Source organism: Gasterosteus aculeatus, chromosome 12, assembly GCF_964276395.1.
Source record: "Gasterosteus aculeatus chromosome 12, fGasAcu3.hap1.1, whole genome shotgun sequence".
Classification (NCBI taxonomy): domain Eukaryota; kingdom Metazoa; phylum Chordata; class Actinopteri; order Perciformes; family Gasterosteidae; genus Gasterosteus; species Gasterosteus aculeatus.
The window spans coordinates 5920496-5937228 of record NC_135700.1 but is presented as its reverse complement, the minus strand read 5'-3'; the positions used below and the strand labels follow the sequence as shown (position 1 = coordinate 5937228).

Below are 16733 nucleotides of genomic sequence, written 5' to 3'. Positions count from 1 at the left end.
ATTACTTCTCAGTATGTCTTGCACACAAAAAAAGGGATGAATGTACTTGGATGGACGAGGATTTCATGTTTCCTGGGTTTTTTCTTTTTCTGGCTGACGTCATCCCCGGACAGTGTGAACCAACACGCATGTCCCCTTGTTAACTCTGGGAACTGCTCATGCGGCCGCTACATACCAGAGATTGACTGTCTGGTATGAAGTGGGGCTGTCAGAAACAGTTGGAGAAGGAAAACGTTGCTCGTTTGCCCTAAAAAGCGAAATGTAGTTAAAGATGAAACAAAACCTGGCACACACCTGGAACTGGAACTCTGTTCGCTCTAACATGCTTTTTCTCTCTTCTCCAGGCCGCCGGATCGACGCCGCCGGGACCTCTTCGCTGTAGCCAACTCCACCCAACCCCGGCGCACCCGCTTGCACGGCAACAGCAGCACCGCCCCGCCTCAGCAACCCGCCGGCAACGGCAGCGCGGCGGCGGACGTGGGGCCGGCCGACATTGAGTTTGACTTTGTGGAGCAGGCGGTGGAGGAGCGCGAGCTGCAGATCTCCGGACTGCAGCCGTTCACGGTGTACCGCATCGACATCCACGCGTGCAGTCGGCAGGTCCAACGCTGCAGCGCCGCGGAGTTTGTCTTCTCCAGGACGCGGCCCGCAGGTTAGAGGACGGACGATGCCGTTTACACGCATTACGACCGGCGATGTAGTGTCTTCCGGCCAGGTGTTGCTTCCTCGGAAAACAATAAAAGGAAGCTGGCCAATGTTGAATGAAGAAATTGTAACCGATTTGTAACCTATTCTCCCCACGCGGCTCCGCAGAAAAGGCCGACGACATACCGGGCCCAGTGACCTGGGACGGCCACGAGGACTGGGTGTTTCTGCGCTGGTCCGAGCCGCCTCACCCCAACGGACTCATCCTCATGTATGAGATCAAGTTTAAACTGGCCGCTGAGGTAAGACATCAACATCTGGGGACATGCTGTTCTTGACAAAAAGCTAGAGAGACGGAAAATGAATTAAAAAGCCTGATGTTTATCCAGAATTCTTTCAAGTTTATTTATTTGTGCTGTCCATATTCAAGCGATTTAGAGGTAATAATCCCTTTACGCACAGCATTCCTCACTTTGCTTCATAGACTCGTAGTTGGTTGTAAAAATGTAGATTAAACGGTGATAAACAAAACCTCTTCATTTGTTTTTCTTAGTTTTGTTTCCACGTAATCAAAATCCCAAACTCACTATAAAGTATTACAAAGTACATAATGATGTTTGTGCTCATTTTAAGTCAACATCTTGGGTCATGTACTCTTAATGAGAAGACAATTCACAAAGCGGTTTGCAGATGTACCTTCTAAACAAGAGTGACGTCTAAGAAACACAACCAGAACAAAAAAAAAAAGGAAAATTCTTAAGTAGCAACAACTGGTCCGGACAACATGTGGTCAACCCTAGCATTCATTCCACGTGGAAACAACGTAGGATTGCATGGTTTGGATGAAACGTTTTGTGGATTTTGCATCTCTAAAATTCAGTCCACAGTAAGCATTATTTTTGTGTCTATGTGTGTGTCAGAACGAGAAGCATGAATGCGTCTCTGGTCAGACGTATCGGGACCAGCGCGGCGTTCGGCTGTCTAATCTCGGTCCAGGGAACTACTCGGTCAGGGTGAGAGCCACGTCCCTGGCTGGCAACGGCTCGTGGACACACACTCTGGACCTCTACGTGGCTGAGCGTAAGACTAACAAACACACACGCACTGTAACAGATGTCTGTTCTCAAACACAGCTCACAAATGACGACGCAACTGTTTTACTCGACAGGATACGAAAACATGCTGTACACCATGATCTTTGTCCCCATCCTCATCGTCCTCTTCTGCCTTTTGGTCCCATTGCTGGTGGTCCTCAGCAGGAAAAGGTGCGTCTGTGTGTGAGAAACACGACCAACAGTTCATCTTCAATCAATGGAAACTGCTTTACTGTTTTTTCTCTCCCAGAATCAATGTTTCGCCAGTAGGTAATTGTTGATGTGGTCACATTAGGATCCATATTCAATTGCAAAATACTCAAACAAACCCACAAGACTGATTGTAGTCTAAGCGGCAACAACGTTTGGCTACAACAAGTTAATACAAATGTAATCATCATAATATACATTAAATCGTAATACCAAATGTAAGTGCAAATGTTGTGACATATGTAACAGCAACCATGCCTGAAAACCTTTCTATTGGCGTTTCTTCTTTTTCCTTTTACAATCTTAAACCGATGTTTTCAATGCCTCCATCCCCAGAGGGCATGTCAGAAATGTTTTGCTAGTATTCTGTGATATCGGTATTATGAGCAAAAGGAGAATGTGCGGTGTTTGTGCGTCTGTAAACAGGTGTGTTTTTTGTTTTTGTCAGGAGCAGCGATCGGCTTGGAAATGGAGTCCTGTACGCCTCGGTCAACCCAGAGTACTTCAGCGCTGCAGAAAGTGAGTGAGGAGTAAACGCATGAGATGATGCGCACGCTTCTGCTGCGTCTTCATTAACGCATGTTTTTTTCCCCCGTGCAGTGTACGTGCCAGACGAGTGGGAGGTGGCACGGGAGAAGATCACCCTGAACCGCGAGCTCGGCCAGGGCTCCTTCGGCATGGTGTACGAGGGCCTCGCGAAGGGCGTGGTCAAGGACGAAGCCGAGACCCGCGTCGCCATCAAGACCGTCAACGAGTCGGCCAGCATGAGGGGGAGGATCGAGTTCCTCAACGAAGCCTCCGTCATGAAGGAGTTCAACTGTCACCACGTGGTACGTACGCGCTCGCGAAGGGACGGCGGTACCAGGCGACGACGGTGTCGTCCGGTTCTCTTGACGGGCTGTGTGTCGTGCAGGTTCGTCTCCTCGGAGTGGTTTCTCAGGGCCAGCCCACCCTGGTCATCATGGAGCTGATGACTCGAGGGGACCTGAAGAGTTACCTGCGCTCCCTCAGACCTAAAGAGGTACCGACTGACTTCCAACCTGCCCGAAAGCAATGTTTTAAACGGAATACAGAGAATTCCGCGCCTCAATCTAACACATCTGAAAAACTGTATCATAGTCCCTAAACCAGTAACACCACAAAATAATAGCTTGTCTGTTGGTTTAGGCCTACATATTTTGTTGTGAGCTGGTCACGCAATTAAATCTGCCAAATCATGCACACAATGAAACCGTTATTAGTTAGTTAATTAGTCTGTTGGATTCAGTGGATACAGTCAGTTGCTCTGACATCACACTTCCTCCGACCTGTCCGTCTGTCTGCAGCAACAGTGGTCCAGCCTCTCTCTGCCTCCTCTGAAGAAGATGCTCCAGATGGCCGGGCAGATCGCTGACGGCATGGCTTACCTCAACGCAAACAAGTTTGTGCACAGAGACCTGGCAGCCAGGAACTGCATGGTGGCCGAGGACTTCACCGTTAAGATAGGAGGTAAAGAACCATGAGGAGGTCAGAGGTCAATGTCAGCCTCGGAGCAGACTGGTGAGGCAGTTGGGAGTGCACTCCAAAAGTGGAAACCTTAATGCCTGTTAAGTGAACCCTCTAGATGCGGCCTTGTAGTTCTGTCAACATTTCTTCGTACGCAGCTCCAGAGGAAATGTGATGCAAGTAAACATCTTTTTTCCAGATTTGTTCCCTACGACAGAGTAGGATCTAACCTGTGTGAAAACACCCGGGCCGTCGTCACGACCTCTGTGGTTACAATGATCGCTCTGATTGTAGTAAAATGCTTTGGCCTATTACCTCGGTAAAGAGCGCCCCCCTGTGGAAAAGAGACGCACATAACACGAGTACTACAACCAGCCGGAGCAGTTTTACTTAAGTTACTAAGAAGAATTGTTAGACGCCGTCAATGCTTCACTTCCTCACTGCGTGTGTGTGTGTATGTATATTTGCGCAGACTTCGGCATGACCAGAGACATCTACGAGACTGATTACTATCGCAAAGGTGGTAAGGGTTTGCTTCCTGTCCGCTGGATGTCCCCCGAGTCTCTGAAGGACGGGGTCTTCACCACCACCTCTGATGTCTGGTGAGCAAACGGACACCACACGGGGGCTTCGTTTCCTCTGTGTTTACGGGTTTCAAAGTGTGATCTTGGAAGAGGCACTCGTGTAACCCCCTCCCCCTCTCCTTCCTCCGTGCAGGTCATTCGGGGTGGTGCTGTGGGAGATTGCCACCCTGTCAGAACAGCCCTACCAGGGTCTGTCCAACGAGCAGGTGCTGCGCTTCGTCATGGAGGGAGGGCTGCTGGAGAAACCACAGAACTGTCCCGACATGCTGTAAGACACACTCAATCTGCGTGCCCCTCCCCTCCAACCAGCCCACTGCTGCCTTGTTTTCCCGCCACTCCGCTGTTTGTTTAAGCCAAGAGCAACCAACTTTGACAAATCTAGTTATTTACTCAAACCAAGAAGCTGCGCGGCCGCCCCCTCTGCCCGCCTGCACTGGGGTCTTCACACCGCAGGGCCGATTGCATTCACAGCCAACCTGTGTTTGTTCCTAATGTGGAACGGCCAGAGTAGAAATCCAGATGAAACTAGAAAATTGAGCGTGCCAGTCAAATGTGGCCACCGTTCACACTGAGGAAGCGGCATATGACGGAGTCACGAGGAGAACAAATGGGAAGGCGCAGGGTGCCGTGAGCTATAAGCTTGATCCTAGAAGCCAAGAGCATAACGGCATCCCAGCCCAAAATGCTGCAGTGTCTTTCATTTGAGGTGAATGAGCCGGTATTTGCTTCGCGGGATGTGACGACAGGCCAGATGTGGAGGAGACTGGCAAAGGTCAATATTTGCTAGTTAGGGAAGGCACAGTTAAGCCTAGTTTATGTTTCTGCGTTTTCAGAGAACCCTCCTGCAGCCCGCAAGGCTGTGATTGGTCTGCTAATTACAGCAGTGGCGATGCACGGGGCAATAAAGTCTCTTGATAGATAAATAAATAAATGACTTCCACACACAAACACGTGGCTCTCTAAGTCGTATTCGACAAAAAGTATTACTCCACCTGTTGTTCTGGCAGTGAACTGCTCTGCAGTTGAAAAGAGTGCGTAAAGACGCAGAAGCGCGCGCCAGCCTTTAGTCTGGATAATGATTCCTGCAGGAGGACGTGTCAATGCAGACTGAGCTAACGTGTGTGTGTGTGTGTGCGCGCGTGTTTACAGGTTCGAGCTGATGCGGATGTGTTGGCAGTACAATCCCAAGATGCGTCCGGCCTTCGTGGAGATCATCAGCAGCCTGAAGGACGAGCTGGACCCGTCTTTCAGAGAGTTGAGTTTCTTCTACAGCGCCGACAACAAGCCGCCGGAGGCCGCTCACCACCACGCGGAGCAGATGGAGGACGTGGACACCGTTCCTCTGGACCCTGCATCTCCCAAACGGCAGCCAACCCCGGCCCCCCAACAGACGCCGCCCTCCCCGGGCTCAGAGGCTCCGCCCGCCCCGTCGTTAGCCCCTAGCTCGCCCTCCTCTCCCGGCACGTCGAGCGCCGCCACAGACAAGCAGCCCTCCGGCCAGCCGGCGGCCAACGGGCTGTCGGGGGCGGCGCCGCCTTCACTGGACGAGCTGCCGCCGTACACCCACATGAACGGGGGGCGTAAGAACGAGCGCGCCATGCCGCTCCCGCAGTCCTCTGCCTGCTGATTGGACAAAGACACCAACCAGGACGCTGGTGTCTCTCTCGCTCTCTCTGTGTTTCTTTTCTTTTTTTTTTTATCACATACTGCAAAACCGTGTGCGCGTGATGCTGAGCGGAGGGAAGACAAGTTGGAGAAAACTGTCGCTCAGTGCACGTTGTGCTGCAGCTCTTCATGTTCCTCTAGTTTTGGTGTCCTACCAGCTGGCAGACATTGCTGCAGAGCTGAAAGACCAACAAAAACGAAAGTAAAAAAAACCCGAAGAACATGATTGGTGAGAGAGACTGAACTTTATTTTTATAAATAGTTTTTTTTTTTTTTTCATCTATTTTCAGCTGCGAAAAAACGGATGCGTGGGCCTTCTCAGCGTGCCGCGGTCGCTTTTGAGCGAACGCTACTGCGGAAATGTTAAGCATATCTAATGAAGAAGCACTTGTCGGGTTCAGCGGTCTCGTTGCTCTGCAGCGGCGGCGGCGGCGGCGTAGTGCCGGGTCAACAGACAGCCTCCTGAGGGGGAGAATCTGCCAAATTTGTTGCCAAAAAAGTTAATTTTTTTCCTTTTTTGAGATCTTCATTCCCTCCGAATCGATAAAGAAATGTGCTTTTTTTCTGCTACATTATTGTTACACGTTAATGCCCTCCCTCCGCAGTCTGACATCACGCTGTTGCCGTACAGCTAGTCGACTGCAATCAAATTGATGTGGCCGCAAAAGTTGATTTCAAACTGAGTCCCGGTTGCACATCGATAAAGGGGGGGGGTCTATGACGTTTCTCAATTGCGAATTGGTCGACTTCTGAAGGCGTACTGTCTATTGGTTTTTAGACTTGTCATTAGTCTCCAATATTTGCAGCATCTCTACCTGGGTCGAGCATTGATCTACGCACCAGTTGTCATTTTTCTAACTTTTCTACGGTTGGAGACGTTTGTCATGTTCAAAATAAAGCTGCTATTCCTAATTTCCCTTGTGGTTGTAATATAGTTGAGATATATATATATATATATATATATATATATATGGAAAGGAAAACAACTGGTCGGCTATACGAACGTTTCCACTACAGTCCCCTTTTTTGATAAATATGCTTGTAATAGTGTTAGTTTATCTGAGCTGGTTTGGTGTCTTGTGTTAGCGTAACGGTGCAACACTCTGCCGTGTTCTGTAACCCCCCCCTCCCCCCTCCCCTCCCCCCTTGCCCCCAACGGGAGGACAGCGACGGTAACCAGTGATGGGAGTCCTCTAAGGTCTCCGCTGGCAGGTCAGAGGTCCGAGGTCAGGCATCACTGCTGAGTTTCAACTAACTCTCAGTTCGTGGAGAAAAGTCAAATATTTTCTGCGTCCTTTCTGTTGTGTGTGTGTGTGTGTGTGTGTGTGTGTGTGTGTGTGTGTGTGTCACTGCGTTATTTGTTTTCCTTGATCACTGGTCCAGAGCAGCGTTTCATACGACAGTGTGAAGGCAGAAGGTTTTTTTTATGAGTGCAGAGCCCCAACACTGACAAAATAATAAAATGTTAGTTAATTAAGCTGCAGCTGCATTATGTTCTTTCGTTTCTCTAAGTTTATTAATTAAGAAATATTTTAGGTAAATAAAAGAAGTCATTGATGGAGGAAAAAAAGAGACGTAAAGCTTTATTTAAATTTTCACTTTTGTTTAGATTATTTAACCAACAATATTATTTATTGTTGTATTAAGTAATATTTAATGATGCGTTTACCACATTCTGTCAGTTTCAGGGCTTCATACAGCTCCGACTCAATGCAGTTCAAAGTACAAATGATTGCAAAATAGTATTCATTTAATGAAGCCGTAACGCCTTATTTTATTTAGGCAAAATAGTCTGTTGCACAATTTGTGCCCATCAACTTCTCTGAGATCAACGAGGGTTTTCTGAGTCGTCCTCTCCTTATTTTTTTCTCCCTCATACATTCATTCATAGACCAAGTTAAATTGGTTTGTGGAATCAGTGGAATTATTTTACAGCCCTAACATTGTTTTTTTCCTAACCGATAACCCGTTGAATACCACAAATGGTCACGAGGTTCTTCTCTCCTCCTCAATTCGTCTTCGATCAAATTGCTAAATGTAGACCCAGCAGCGTTTGACCCGCTCACAGAACGAACCGGGTCACAATCAGACGGCTTCGTGGAGGTTTACTGAAGAATCCGCCCACACTCCCAACAAGGCGAGTACGATGAGGAATAAAGTTTGGACTCTCAACCCAGATGCTGTTTATGTTTCTTCCTTGTTAAATGTAAATCACTGAACCCCCCCACGCCCCCAACCACCTCCTAAACATTCTTGCTCTTTCGGGGGGAATGTTTTGTTTGATATTTACACCATCCATCTACCTCACTTTTTTCCTTTTTTTTTTTTTCAATCTATTGTCATGTACAGAAAAGCCTGACCTCTCCTCTGTGACCACTGAGTGCTGTTAACACGGTCACAACGCGTTACTGAGCCCTAGTTTCTGCCTCACGTTGCTCTGCATCGTTTCTATGTAATGCAGAGTAATCCTCCACCTGGTCATTCGATGACCCTCGCTGCTGTTCTCAACGTATTTACAGATTCCACAAAGGCTTCTTACAGATGGTAAAGAAACAAATTCTCTCTGTCGCACAATAGAAAAGAGTCTTTCTCCAAATTGGAATTGTATTTTCTCATCCAGGCAGGTAAAAATCTTTTGTTTTACAAAAAAAAAATCATTTTTTTTAACAGAATTATACAAATAACATAATGAAAACAAATGTAACCGATAGTAAAACAATTTATTTGATCAGGAATGTTTAGAAGAATCTTTTAGGATTCTGGGAAAACAAACCGGTTTACGTGTGGCTGGACTTTAGTTAATGCCGTTTCCAAAACAGAACACTACAATCCTCCTCTCTGTGACTCCCAAGTGATGTTTGATGCACCAGAGGCACAAACTGGGACCCGCAGGGTGTCAGCTGGGAACGGAAACGCTCTTTTAAGGTCCACACATGAATAAACTTTGATCTTTAGAAGGGAAAATGCAGTGTTTTGAAGCAGGGAGTGAGTTACGAAATAATTACTCTCTGGTTGGAACTAAAAGACGCTCTACTACATCTCTGATGACACATGGGGCAGCAGGTTGACAATTATTCCTCAATGTTTTCAGATTGATGACTTCATGTTGACTTAAACACTTCCTGACTTACTGTCAGTGACAAGTGCCCATGAACTGCTTTCTAGTTAGGAAAGGTTTACACTCAACACAACAATCTGTACCCCGCGTTCAACTGTTTTAAATGTTCAATCGGAAGCTGTTTGTTTCTAATCTAATAATTATACAATCTAATCGTTAATGAGAGGAGTTGATGATTACGTCCTCTTTGTGTTTCCGGCCAATTCTTACCAAAATGTTGATGTGCATAAGTTATTCACAGCCTTCCAGCTCCTGTGTGTTTCTATTGAAATGATCTGTTCGGATTGAAGTTTAACATTGGGATTTTCTTTTGTACATGCTGTAATAAGGTTGTATTTCCTATTTTTCCTGTCATCGATATATTGTGAGTAATGGTGGGAAACAATTGGCTGAAAGAAAGGAGTTTTTTTGTTTTTTCTACACAAGATTTAAGATGAATAAAAATGTATGCAAACTGTTTCACTGCTGGTCCTTTTTTGGAAGCGTGGATTTGTTTGTGCTCCTGCTGCCAGACGGGACGACGAAGCAGTCAATCGGTTGTTCTCCACATATATCTGGAAAAGGGATCAACCGATCCACATTACACGGATCTGCTCATGACACAAGGAAGTGACGACGCTAAGACGTTGCTTTTTTAACTAACACTTTAAGATAACAAATTATTATTTGATTTTATCTTTCTTTTAACTTCTGGTTTGGGGGGTTAACATCTAACTCAAGGAACTTAAATGTATTTTCTTAAATTGGGTAGAAGTGGGATTTTTTATTGCCTTTTTTTAGTTATATTTTAGTGTATTACAAGTTAAATTCCTAATAAAATCAAATGTGTGTAGCTGTTTGAGACCCTTTTGGTTTGGGGTGTAAGTAGTGTGTACGGATGTAGGGCTGTTTGTGGCTACTAAAGAGGAGTACAGTAGGATATCTAGTCCATAGAGAGAAATGCCCCTAATACAATGTGTGCAGTTAGTACTTACTCTGCAGAATAACAAAATAACTAACGTTTTTTTGTATAAAGCTTGAAGTATTAAAAAATCCTTAAACTCAGCCTGCAAAGGAACCGCAACTCTAGCTGTCATGTAATACATGTCCAGTTGTTTCTCTCTGAAGTCTAATGTAGCTCAGACATGAAGCAGTACATTTTAAAAACTACCTCTAGCATTTCACTCATTGAGTAAATATTAACACCAGTACTTTAGGGATGAATCATTGACAATGCAAATAAACGGTGGAGCAGCAGGCGACGGCAGCAACATCGCGTTTACGTCCTGTCGTCTCGCTTTATTTACGTCCTGACGTCTCGCTGTATTTACGTCCTTACGTCTCGCGGTATTTACGTCCTTACGTCTCGCGGTATTTACGTCCTGACGTTTCGCTGTCTTTACGTCGTGACGTCTCGCGGTATTTACGTCCTGACGTCTCGCTGTCTTTACGTCCTTACGTCTCGCTGTATTTACGTCCTTACGTCTCGCTATCTTTACGTCGTGACGTCTTGCTGTATTTGCGTCCTTACGTTTCGCTGTTTTTACGTCCTGACGTCTCGCTATCTTTACGTCGTGACGTCTCGCTGTATTTACGTCCTTACGTCCCGCTGTATTTACGTCCTGACGTCTCGCGGTATTTACGTCCTGACGTCTCGCGGTATTTACGTCCTGACGTCTCGCGGTATTTACGTCCTGACGTCTTGCTGTTTTTACGTCCTGACGTCTCGCGGTATTTACGTCCTGACGTCTCGCGGTATTTACGTCCTGACGTCTTGCTGTTTTTACGTCCTGACGTCTTGCTGTTTTTACGTCCTGACGTCTCGCGGTATTTACGTCCTGACGTCTTGCTGTTTTTACGTCCTGACGTCTTGCTGTTTTTACGTCCTGACGTCTCGCGGTATTTACGTCCTGACGTCTCGCGGTATTTACGTCCTGACGTCTTGCTGTTTTTACGTCCTGACGTCTCGCTATCTTTACGTCGTGACGTCTCGCTGTATTTACGTCCTGACGTCTCGCGGTGTTTACGTCCTGACGGAGCGCGGCTGTTGCTGTTCAGCAGCCCCTCGCTTCGCCAACTCACAAACATACATGCAGCATCAGTGCTGTGTCATGTTCATATGTGGAAACTAAAGTAGGATAGAAAAAAGTCCCGCACAATTAAGGTAAATAACTGCTCTCTGTTCGGCCTGTTGTTGTCAACACTATCGTGCGGGTAGCAGCTACTTAGCCACCAGACGGATATAACGTTAAACAGCGGTGGGCTCATTGAAAGTTGGCCCACGTCGGCACAACATCAGCTATACGCAGAAATGTTCCTTTTTTTGAAGTTTGTTGCGCTTGTCCAGCAGCCTCCACCGAGCCGCCGCGAAACTTGACTTGTTACTGGCGATCATTTGTGGGCCGTTTAGCAGCCATTGCCTCATACAGAATTAGAATTAGTCTCTGCTCGACACTATGTGCACTACTCACTAGAGTTACACATGCTGCTAAGGCATATAACTTAACTTAACCTATCAAAACATGGTTGCAACACACTTATTTAATGCTGTATCATACTGGTGTTCTAGTTCTCAGCTGCAGCTGTCAGAGATGCTGCTGTCTCTAGATGTCTGTGTCCTTGTGCCTTTCACTAAGGAAGCAGCGATGCCTTAAGGAAAGGAGCCACGGCCGAGTCTCCTCCAGCCGGGGCAGGAGAGAGCTTTCATCAGAAATGGCAACCGAACTCCACGAAGCGATTTTCATGGCCAAACAGGAGCGCCACAAAAACTTGTTCCTGAACTACAGAAACCTGAATAATTTCCCCGTGGAGCTGCTGAAGGATGAAGGCCTGCAGTTTCTGGAGCGACTGTACATGAAGAGGAACTCGCTCAGGACGCTGGTACTCCCGTGCCGTGCACAATGACTGCTCTCCAGATGTTTAGAAGCTGCTGGTTCAGCACAGCATTAATACAGGTTCACTTCCTGTGGAGCTCGCTAATTATTTGTGCTTCCTCTCTCTCATCAGCCCGACAATCTTGCTCAAAAGCTCCCAAATCTAATTGAACTGTGAGTATTCAGCAACACTTTGGTTTTCTTTTAGTAAGAGTAATCACAACGTTTGTTATTTGACGGAAACGGGTGCCTGAAAGAACGCGTTATGTGACATATCGCCTGGTGTAATAGGAAAGGTGGCTGGTGAACTTTGAACAGAGAAAATGTTTTGTAATCTTTGTAATTTGCAAAGAATGAGGCTACATTCCTAAACTCTATCTCTGATGGACTATTACACTTACACACGTGGCTAAAAGGCTCCTGCACGTTATTGACATAAAAGGAAAAGGCCTCATGCTGTTAGGAACATCAAATGAGTCTTTTAATAGTTTTGTCTATTCAAATTCTTGTATTTTTTTCTTCATTTTAGGTATTTGCACTCAAACAACATAATGATCATTCCTGAAGGTAAATCCTTTGTTATTGAGTTTTCATTTACCGGCGTCTACACTGATTAATTTGTCACTTGGCTTTAAATCAACAGCATTTGATTTCCTGGCTTAATTAAGTTCTTAAGGCCAAAGACAATGTCGTTAAATTATTTGTGTATAAATGTTGAACTTGCGGACCGACACAAGTAAACCCTCAACGACCATAAAAAGATGAGATACTGGGGCTGTTTAAATAATTTAAAGATCTCATTCATTTGTTGATACTGATATTATTACCTTACATGTCATATATGATATGATCTTATGACATTAGGAACACCTTCAACAAAACTGGATGCAGAAGAATTTAAACTGGAGGAATCCTGTCATGTCAAGTTAGATGTTTCTCCATAATGAGGGCAACTAATGTGGTTTTGATCCCCAGCTATTGGAAACCTGGCCAGACTGCAGTCATTGGACCTGAGCAACAACGCCCTCCAGTTCCTCTGTCCAGAGATCGGCCGACTGAGGTCTCTGCGGCACCTCAGACTGTCCAATAATCATCTGAAATGCCTTCCTCCAGGTGAAGCACAGCAGCTGTCTTCCTCCTGGTCTTCTTTGACTGCAAAGTCAGGTGTACTTTGTCAATTGAAACGAATGAGTTTTTATTTTTTTTTAATGAAAAAATGAACAAAACATCAGCTCAAACTTGCAGTTGATAAAAGTTTTTTTTTATTACATAAAATACATGATAAATCTCAATTCTATATATATAATATTATAATCAACACATTTATACTTCATTCACAGTATAAAGTCAAGACATGTTCCTTGTAACCTTTCCTACTGCGAGGATATTTACTTATATAAGGCAGACTGTTTGGTCATTTTTAAGTATTTAACTTGCCAGCAGAGGGCAACAGAACTTCTCAACCAAAATGAAATGGAAAGCAGCATTGTTGTCCTCGTCGACAGTGATAATATGGACATTGTGTCTTTAATGCTCATGTTTGTCCAGATAATTATGCTTCATTTTGATTTTATATTTGATTCTGGAGGATGAACAAAAACAATTCATGTTCCACTTGATGTTTAAATCTTACGCTGGGATTTTTGGGTTTTCACTATGAGCACTGTTTTTGAGTCTGTCCGTACAAGTATGTGAACACACACTGCAGATCGTTCTATTCAAACTATCCCCTTGTTACCGAATCCTCTCTCCTACTGCGCGATCTGCAAAAAGTACCGCAGGGAAGAGAAATATATTGAGATAGTTTCTAGATAAAATATCCAGCGTTTTAAGGGGCCAGCGTTGTGGTCAGACCACATAAAAAAAATCGTTTCGTAGGCTGTTGATTGCATTATTTCCCGTTAATCATGTCCCGCCTTCAGAGATCGGCGATCTGCAGGACCTGCAGACCCTGGACGTGTCGATGAACCAGCTGATCGGCCTCCCGGAACGGCTGCACCGCTGCGCTTCGCTGCAGACTCTGACAGCCGACCACAACCGGCTGGCCCATGTTCCCCGGCAGCTCTGCTGGCTGCACCGCCTCAACCAGCTCTCCATGGCCGCCAACCGGCTGACCTTTCTACCGCTCGGTCAGTGGGCCCCCAACCCCTCCCCCTTATCTGGGTGTTTTCATAGTATAGTAGAGACTGCGAGCAGGGCAATGTTAATGTGTGTGTGTGTGTGTGTGTCTCTCAGATCTGGGCCGATCACGAGAGCTGCAGTTTGTGTTTGTGGACAACAACGTGGACCTCCGAGGCCTCCCCTCCTACTTGTACAACAAGGTCATCGGCTGCAGCGGGTAACACAGCTTATCAACGTTTGGGATTTGGTGTGACTCGGATCAGTTCCGCTTCACTCTGTCATCAGTTTACATTACTTAGGTTTTGGAATACGGGTAAAGAAACGTAATGGAAAAAAATGCATTGACACACTGTTGCACGGGAGATCACCAACAGAGAAAACCTCTGCGTCTTGCTCCCGCGCAGGTGCGGCGTGTCAGCCCCCGGGTCGGGCGGCGACGTCGGGGGGTCGGCGGGCGATGCGCTGAGCGAGGCTCTGGTCGGGCTGCCAGCCGAGGTGAAGGTGGTGGGCTCGGAGGCGGACAGCGTGGTGCCCCTGGAGGAGATCGCCATGAGAGCCCTGCACCGCCTCGACCACCGCCGGCCCAAAGGTGAGGAGCAACGAACGGACCGTCGGACCAGCTGTCAGTGTCTGGGAGCAGGAATCAGATCAGATCAGATCCGGCAAACCTCTGATGACGGGGTTCGGTTCATCAGTTCATCTGGTTGACGCTGTTCATGAGTGAGATTATTCTCCAAATTTCTTTTGTCAAAACAAGCAGAAGAAGGAAAACAAATGTATTTGCACCTCAGTATTTCTTTTAAATGACCGTCCATAGATGTGGCAATAATGTCGTTATTGTGAGTAATTTGCAGCCAGAGCGGTCGTCACGTGATGATCTCGTGAAAAGCTCCGTAAACCTAAGAGCCTCCTGTACTAATGTATTGTTCTTCTTTTTTTTTCTTTTTAGACGTTAATTTACCGCCTCCCATCGCCCTCCCCCAGAGCCTGCTGCACCTGCTGCACTTCCCCCTGGGACACTGTCACCGCTGCAGCCAAACCATGTTCACCATCATCTACCCCAAACTCTTCCCCCTCCGTGACACGGCACTGGCAGGCGTGCACCGCAGGTGAGAACAAACGCGCCCTCTGTTCCCTTTCATGTTGCCTACAGAGACACAACAGCCCCCGGCCCCTGTTTTCTGTCTGAGTGGAGTCGTTCTCACAGTTTTTTCCCCCCCTCTCCTTTTGGAAGGACAACGGTGAGTTTCGTGGCCTACTGCTGCTCCAGTCGCTGCCTCCGGACCTTTGACCTCCAGGGATGACGGCGTTTCCTTTCCTCGGCCCACTTTTGCCGAGGAGCCGCCCGAGCGCTGTCAGGAAGCCGGCGGGTGACGGCTTGCGGTCGTGTCTCGAGGGACGAGGAGCTTCGTACGAGGAGGAAACTCTGAGAAGACGTGCGGTCGGAGACGGCCGTCCGGTGGCGTGTTCAAGTTCGAGCCTCTAACCCACGTGATGTTCCCGAATCCAACCAACTGGGAGGACAGTAGTTGTGTGTGTGTGTGTGTGTGTGTGTGTGTGTGTGTGTTCTACATAATAACTACCGTGTGTGAACAGTAAACTCTCAGTATCTGACCTGAACTCACTGCTAACAACACGGCTCTTTGTCAGAACAATGCGGTTCCATTTTGACCAATTCCGTCTTTTTTCACAGCAAGGTTTGTTGCAGCAGATGTTGATTGTGAAGTCATATTTGATGTATTTGCTTCACTTGTGTCATTCCAGCAGCAGGGGACTTGTTTAGGAAATGATTATTCATTTGTTCGTAGTAAAAGGACCCACTGTTCCGTCTCACATATTTGTTGAAAAGGTTTACGGTGTCAGTCTCACTCGCTTTTTATCTTTAGATAAACCTAAATGTGTCAGAATGAACACAAAGCCAAAGCAGTGCAGCGGGTTTAACGTCTGCAGGTCCGTGTAGCTCGAGGTCAGAGATGCTGCTCATCAGAAGCACCTCGTGCTTCTCACCTTCAACTGATGCTGGCGTGTTAACGTTCCTTGTGTTGGACAGTTCTAATTTATCATTTCTCGCTAATTGTGTTACGTTTGGCAGTAAACGTTGACGGATTTAAACAACCCTCCTGTGAATGTTCTTCTCTTTGTGTGTAACAAGTGGACGTTGGCACGTTAAACCCTGCTTGACTGCCGTGTCGGTCTTTGGAAAATTCACATCTAGAACCGAGCGCACACTCAGGGAGCCTTTATCGCGCCCACTGATTGCTTGATGTCTCTCGGGTGGCGCTGCTCCAGGTGAATCACCTGAGAGATGATTCCCCCGGCCTCTCCTCACGAGGTCGACACGCCTGTAACTGACCTGTGGTTGTTGCTGGTCAGGGCGAGCGAGCTCTTTGGCGCTCCTGCATGTGGGGAAACAGACAGAAAAACCCGTCCCGGCGACAGGACGCACTACCAACGCAGTAGGCGTTACGGGGGTCAACAGCCCCTTTCCCATTGCTTAGATTGTCCTCTTTCTGTTTTTGCTGAGTGTGCTATTAAACAACAGAATTAAAACCTTTCCTCTACTGAGAATATCGGCTGTCTGGTGTAGTTGACGAGCACGAAAGCAGCTAACTGGGTGTAGCTCTTGAGTGGATCCTGTATTGTGGGTGGGGGGGTGTAATTGATGGACCGTAGAGACGTAACGCGGCCTGGGAAACGTCACGTCGCGCTTCATTAGAAGCCATGGCAGCTGGCCAGCACAGCGCAATGGGGCGTCACCCCACCTCTGAAGCGCCCTCCTTGAGCCCCCAGGAAAGAAAGGAAAAGGCAATATTAAATGTCATTACATGTGTTTTTGATAGGTTAATTGGTTCCGACTGAATTAGCTTGAGATGTTTGCGGAAATTGATTCGATTGCTCAACCTGGAACATCTTCCGCCCCCCCCTCCTCCCCCCCCCCCACACACACCTGTTAGTAGCC

The 16733-nt window shown here is 46.9% G+C and overlaps 2 protein-coding genes across 3 annotated transcripts in view; both read left to right on the top strand.

Moving 5' to 3' along the window:
• The window catches only part of igf1rb (insulin-like growth factor 1b receptor), a 36277-nt gene extending 27017 nt beyond the window's left edge, over nt 1-9260 (top strand). Inside the window, exons 11-21 of the mRNA XM_040198005.2 lie at nt 345-652; nt 814-947; nt 1566-1725; nt 1814-1910; nt 2398-2468; nt 2550-2779; nt 2863-2970; nt 3275-3437; nt 3907-4036; nt 4152-4286; nt 5168-9260. Coding sequence (XP_040053939.2) covers nt 345-652; nt 814-947; nt 1566-1725; nt 1814-1910; nt 2398-2468; nt 2550-2779; nt 2863-2970; nt 3275-3437; nt 3907-4036; nt 4152-4286; nt 5168-5645 — 2014 coding nt within the window. The 3' untranslated portion in view covers nt 5646-9260. The remainder of the gene's footprint in view (nt 1-344; nt 653-813; nt 948-1565; nt 1726-1813; nt 1911-2397; nt 2469-2549; nt 2780-2862; nt 2971-3274; nt 3438-3906; nt 4037-4151; nt 4287-5167) is intronic.
• Nucleotides 9261-10053: 793 nt separating this feature from the next.
• On the top strand, nt 10054-15889 carry lrrc28 (leucine rich repeat containing 28). 2 transcript variants are annotated; one of them, XM_040198086.2, is made up of 10 exons: nt 10054-10944; nt 11421-11660; nt 11787-11827; nt 12183-12220; nt 12629-12766; nt 13576-13782; nt 13889-13991; nt 14179-14363; nt 14724-14883; nt 15009-15889. In XM_040198086.2, exons 2-10 carry the CDS (start codon nt 11493-11495, stop codon nt 15076-15078), a joined length of 1110 nt encoding a protein of 369 aa, XP_040054020.1. In that variant the 5' UTR covers nt 10054-10944; nt 11421-11492; the 3' UTR covers nt 15079-15889. The 2 variants fall into 2 exon arrangements, with proteins under 2 accessions (XP_040054020.1, XP_040054011.1); XM_040198077.2 differs by having other exon boundaries at nt 11417-11660.
• Nucleotides 15890-16733: the final 844 nt, after the last annotated feature.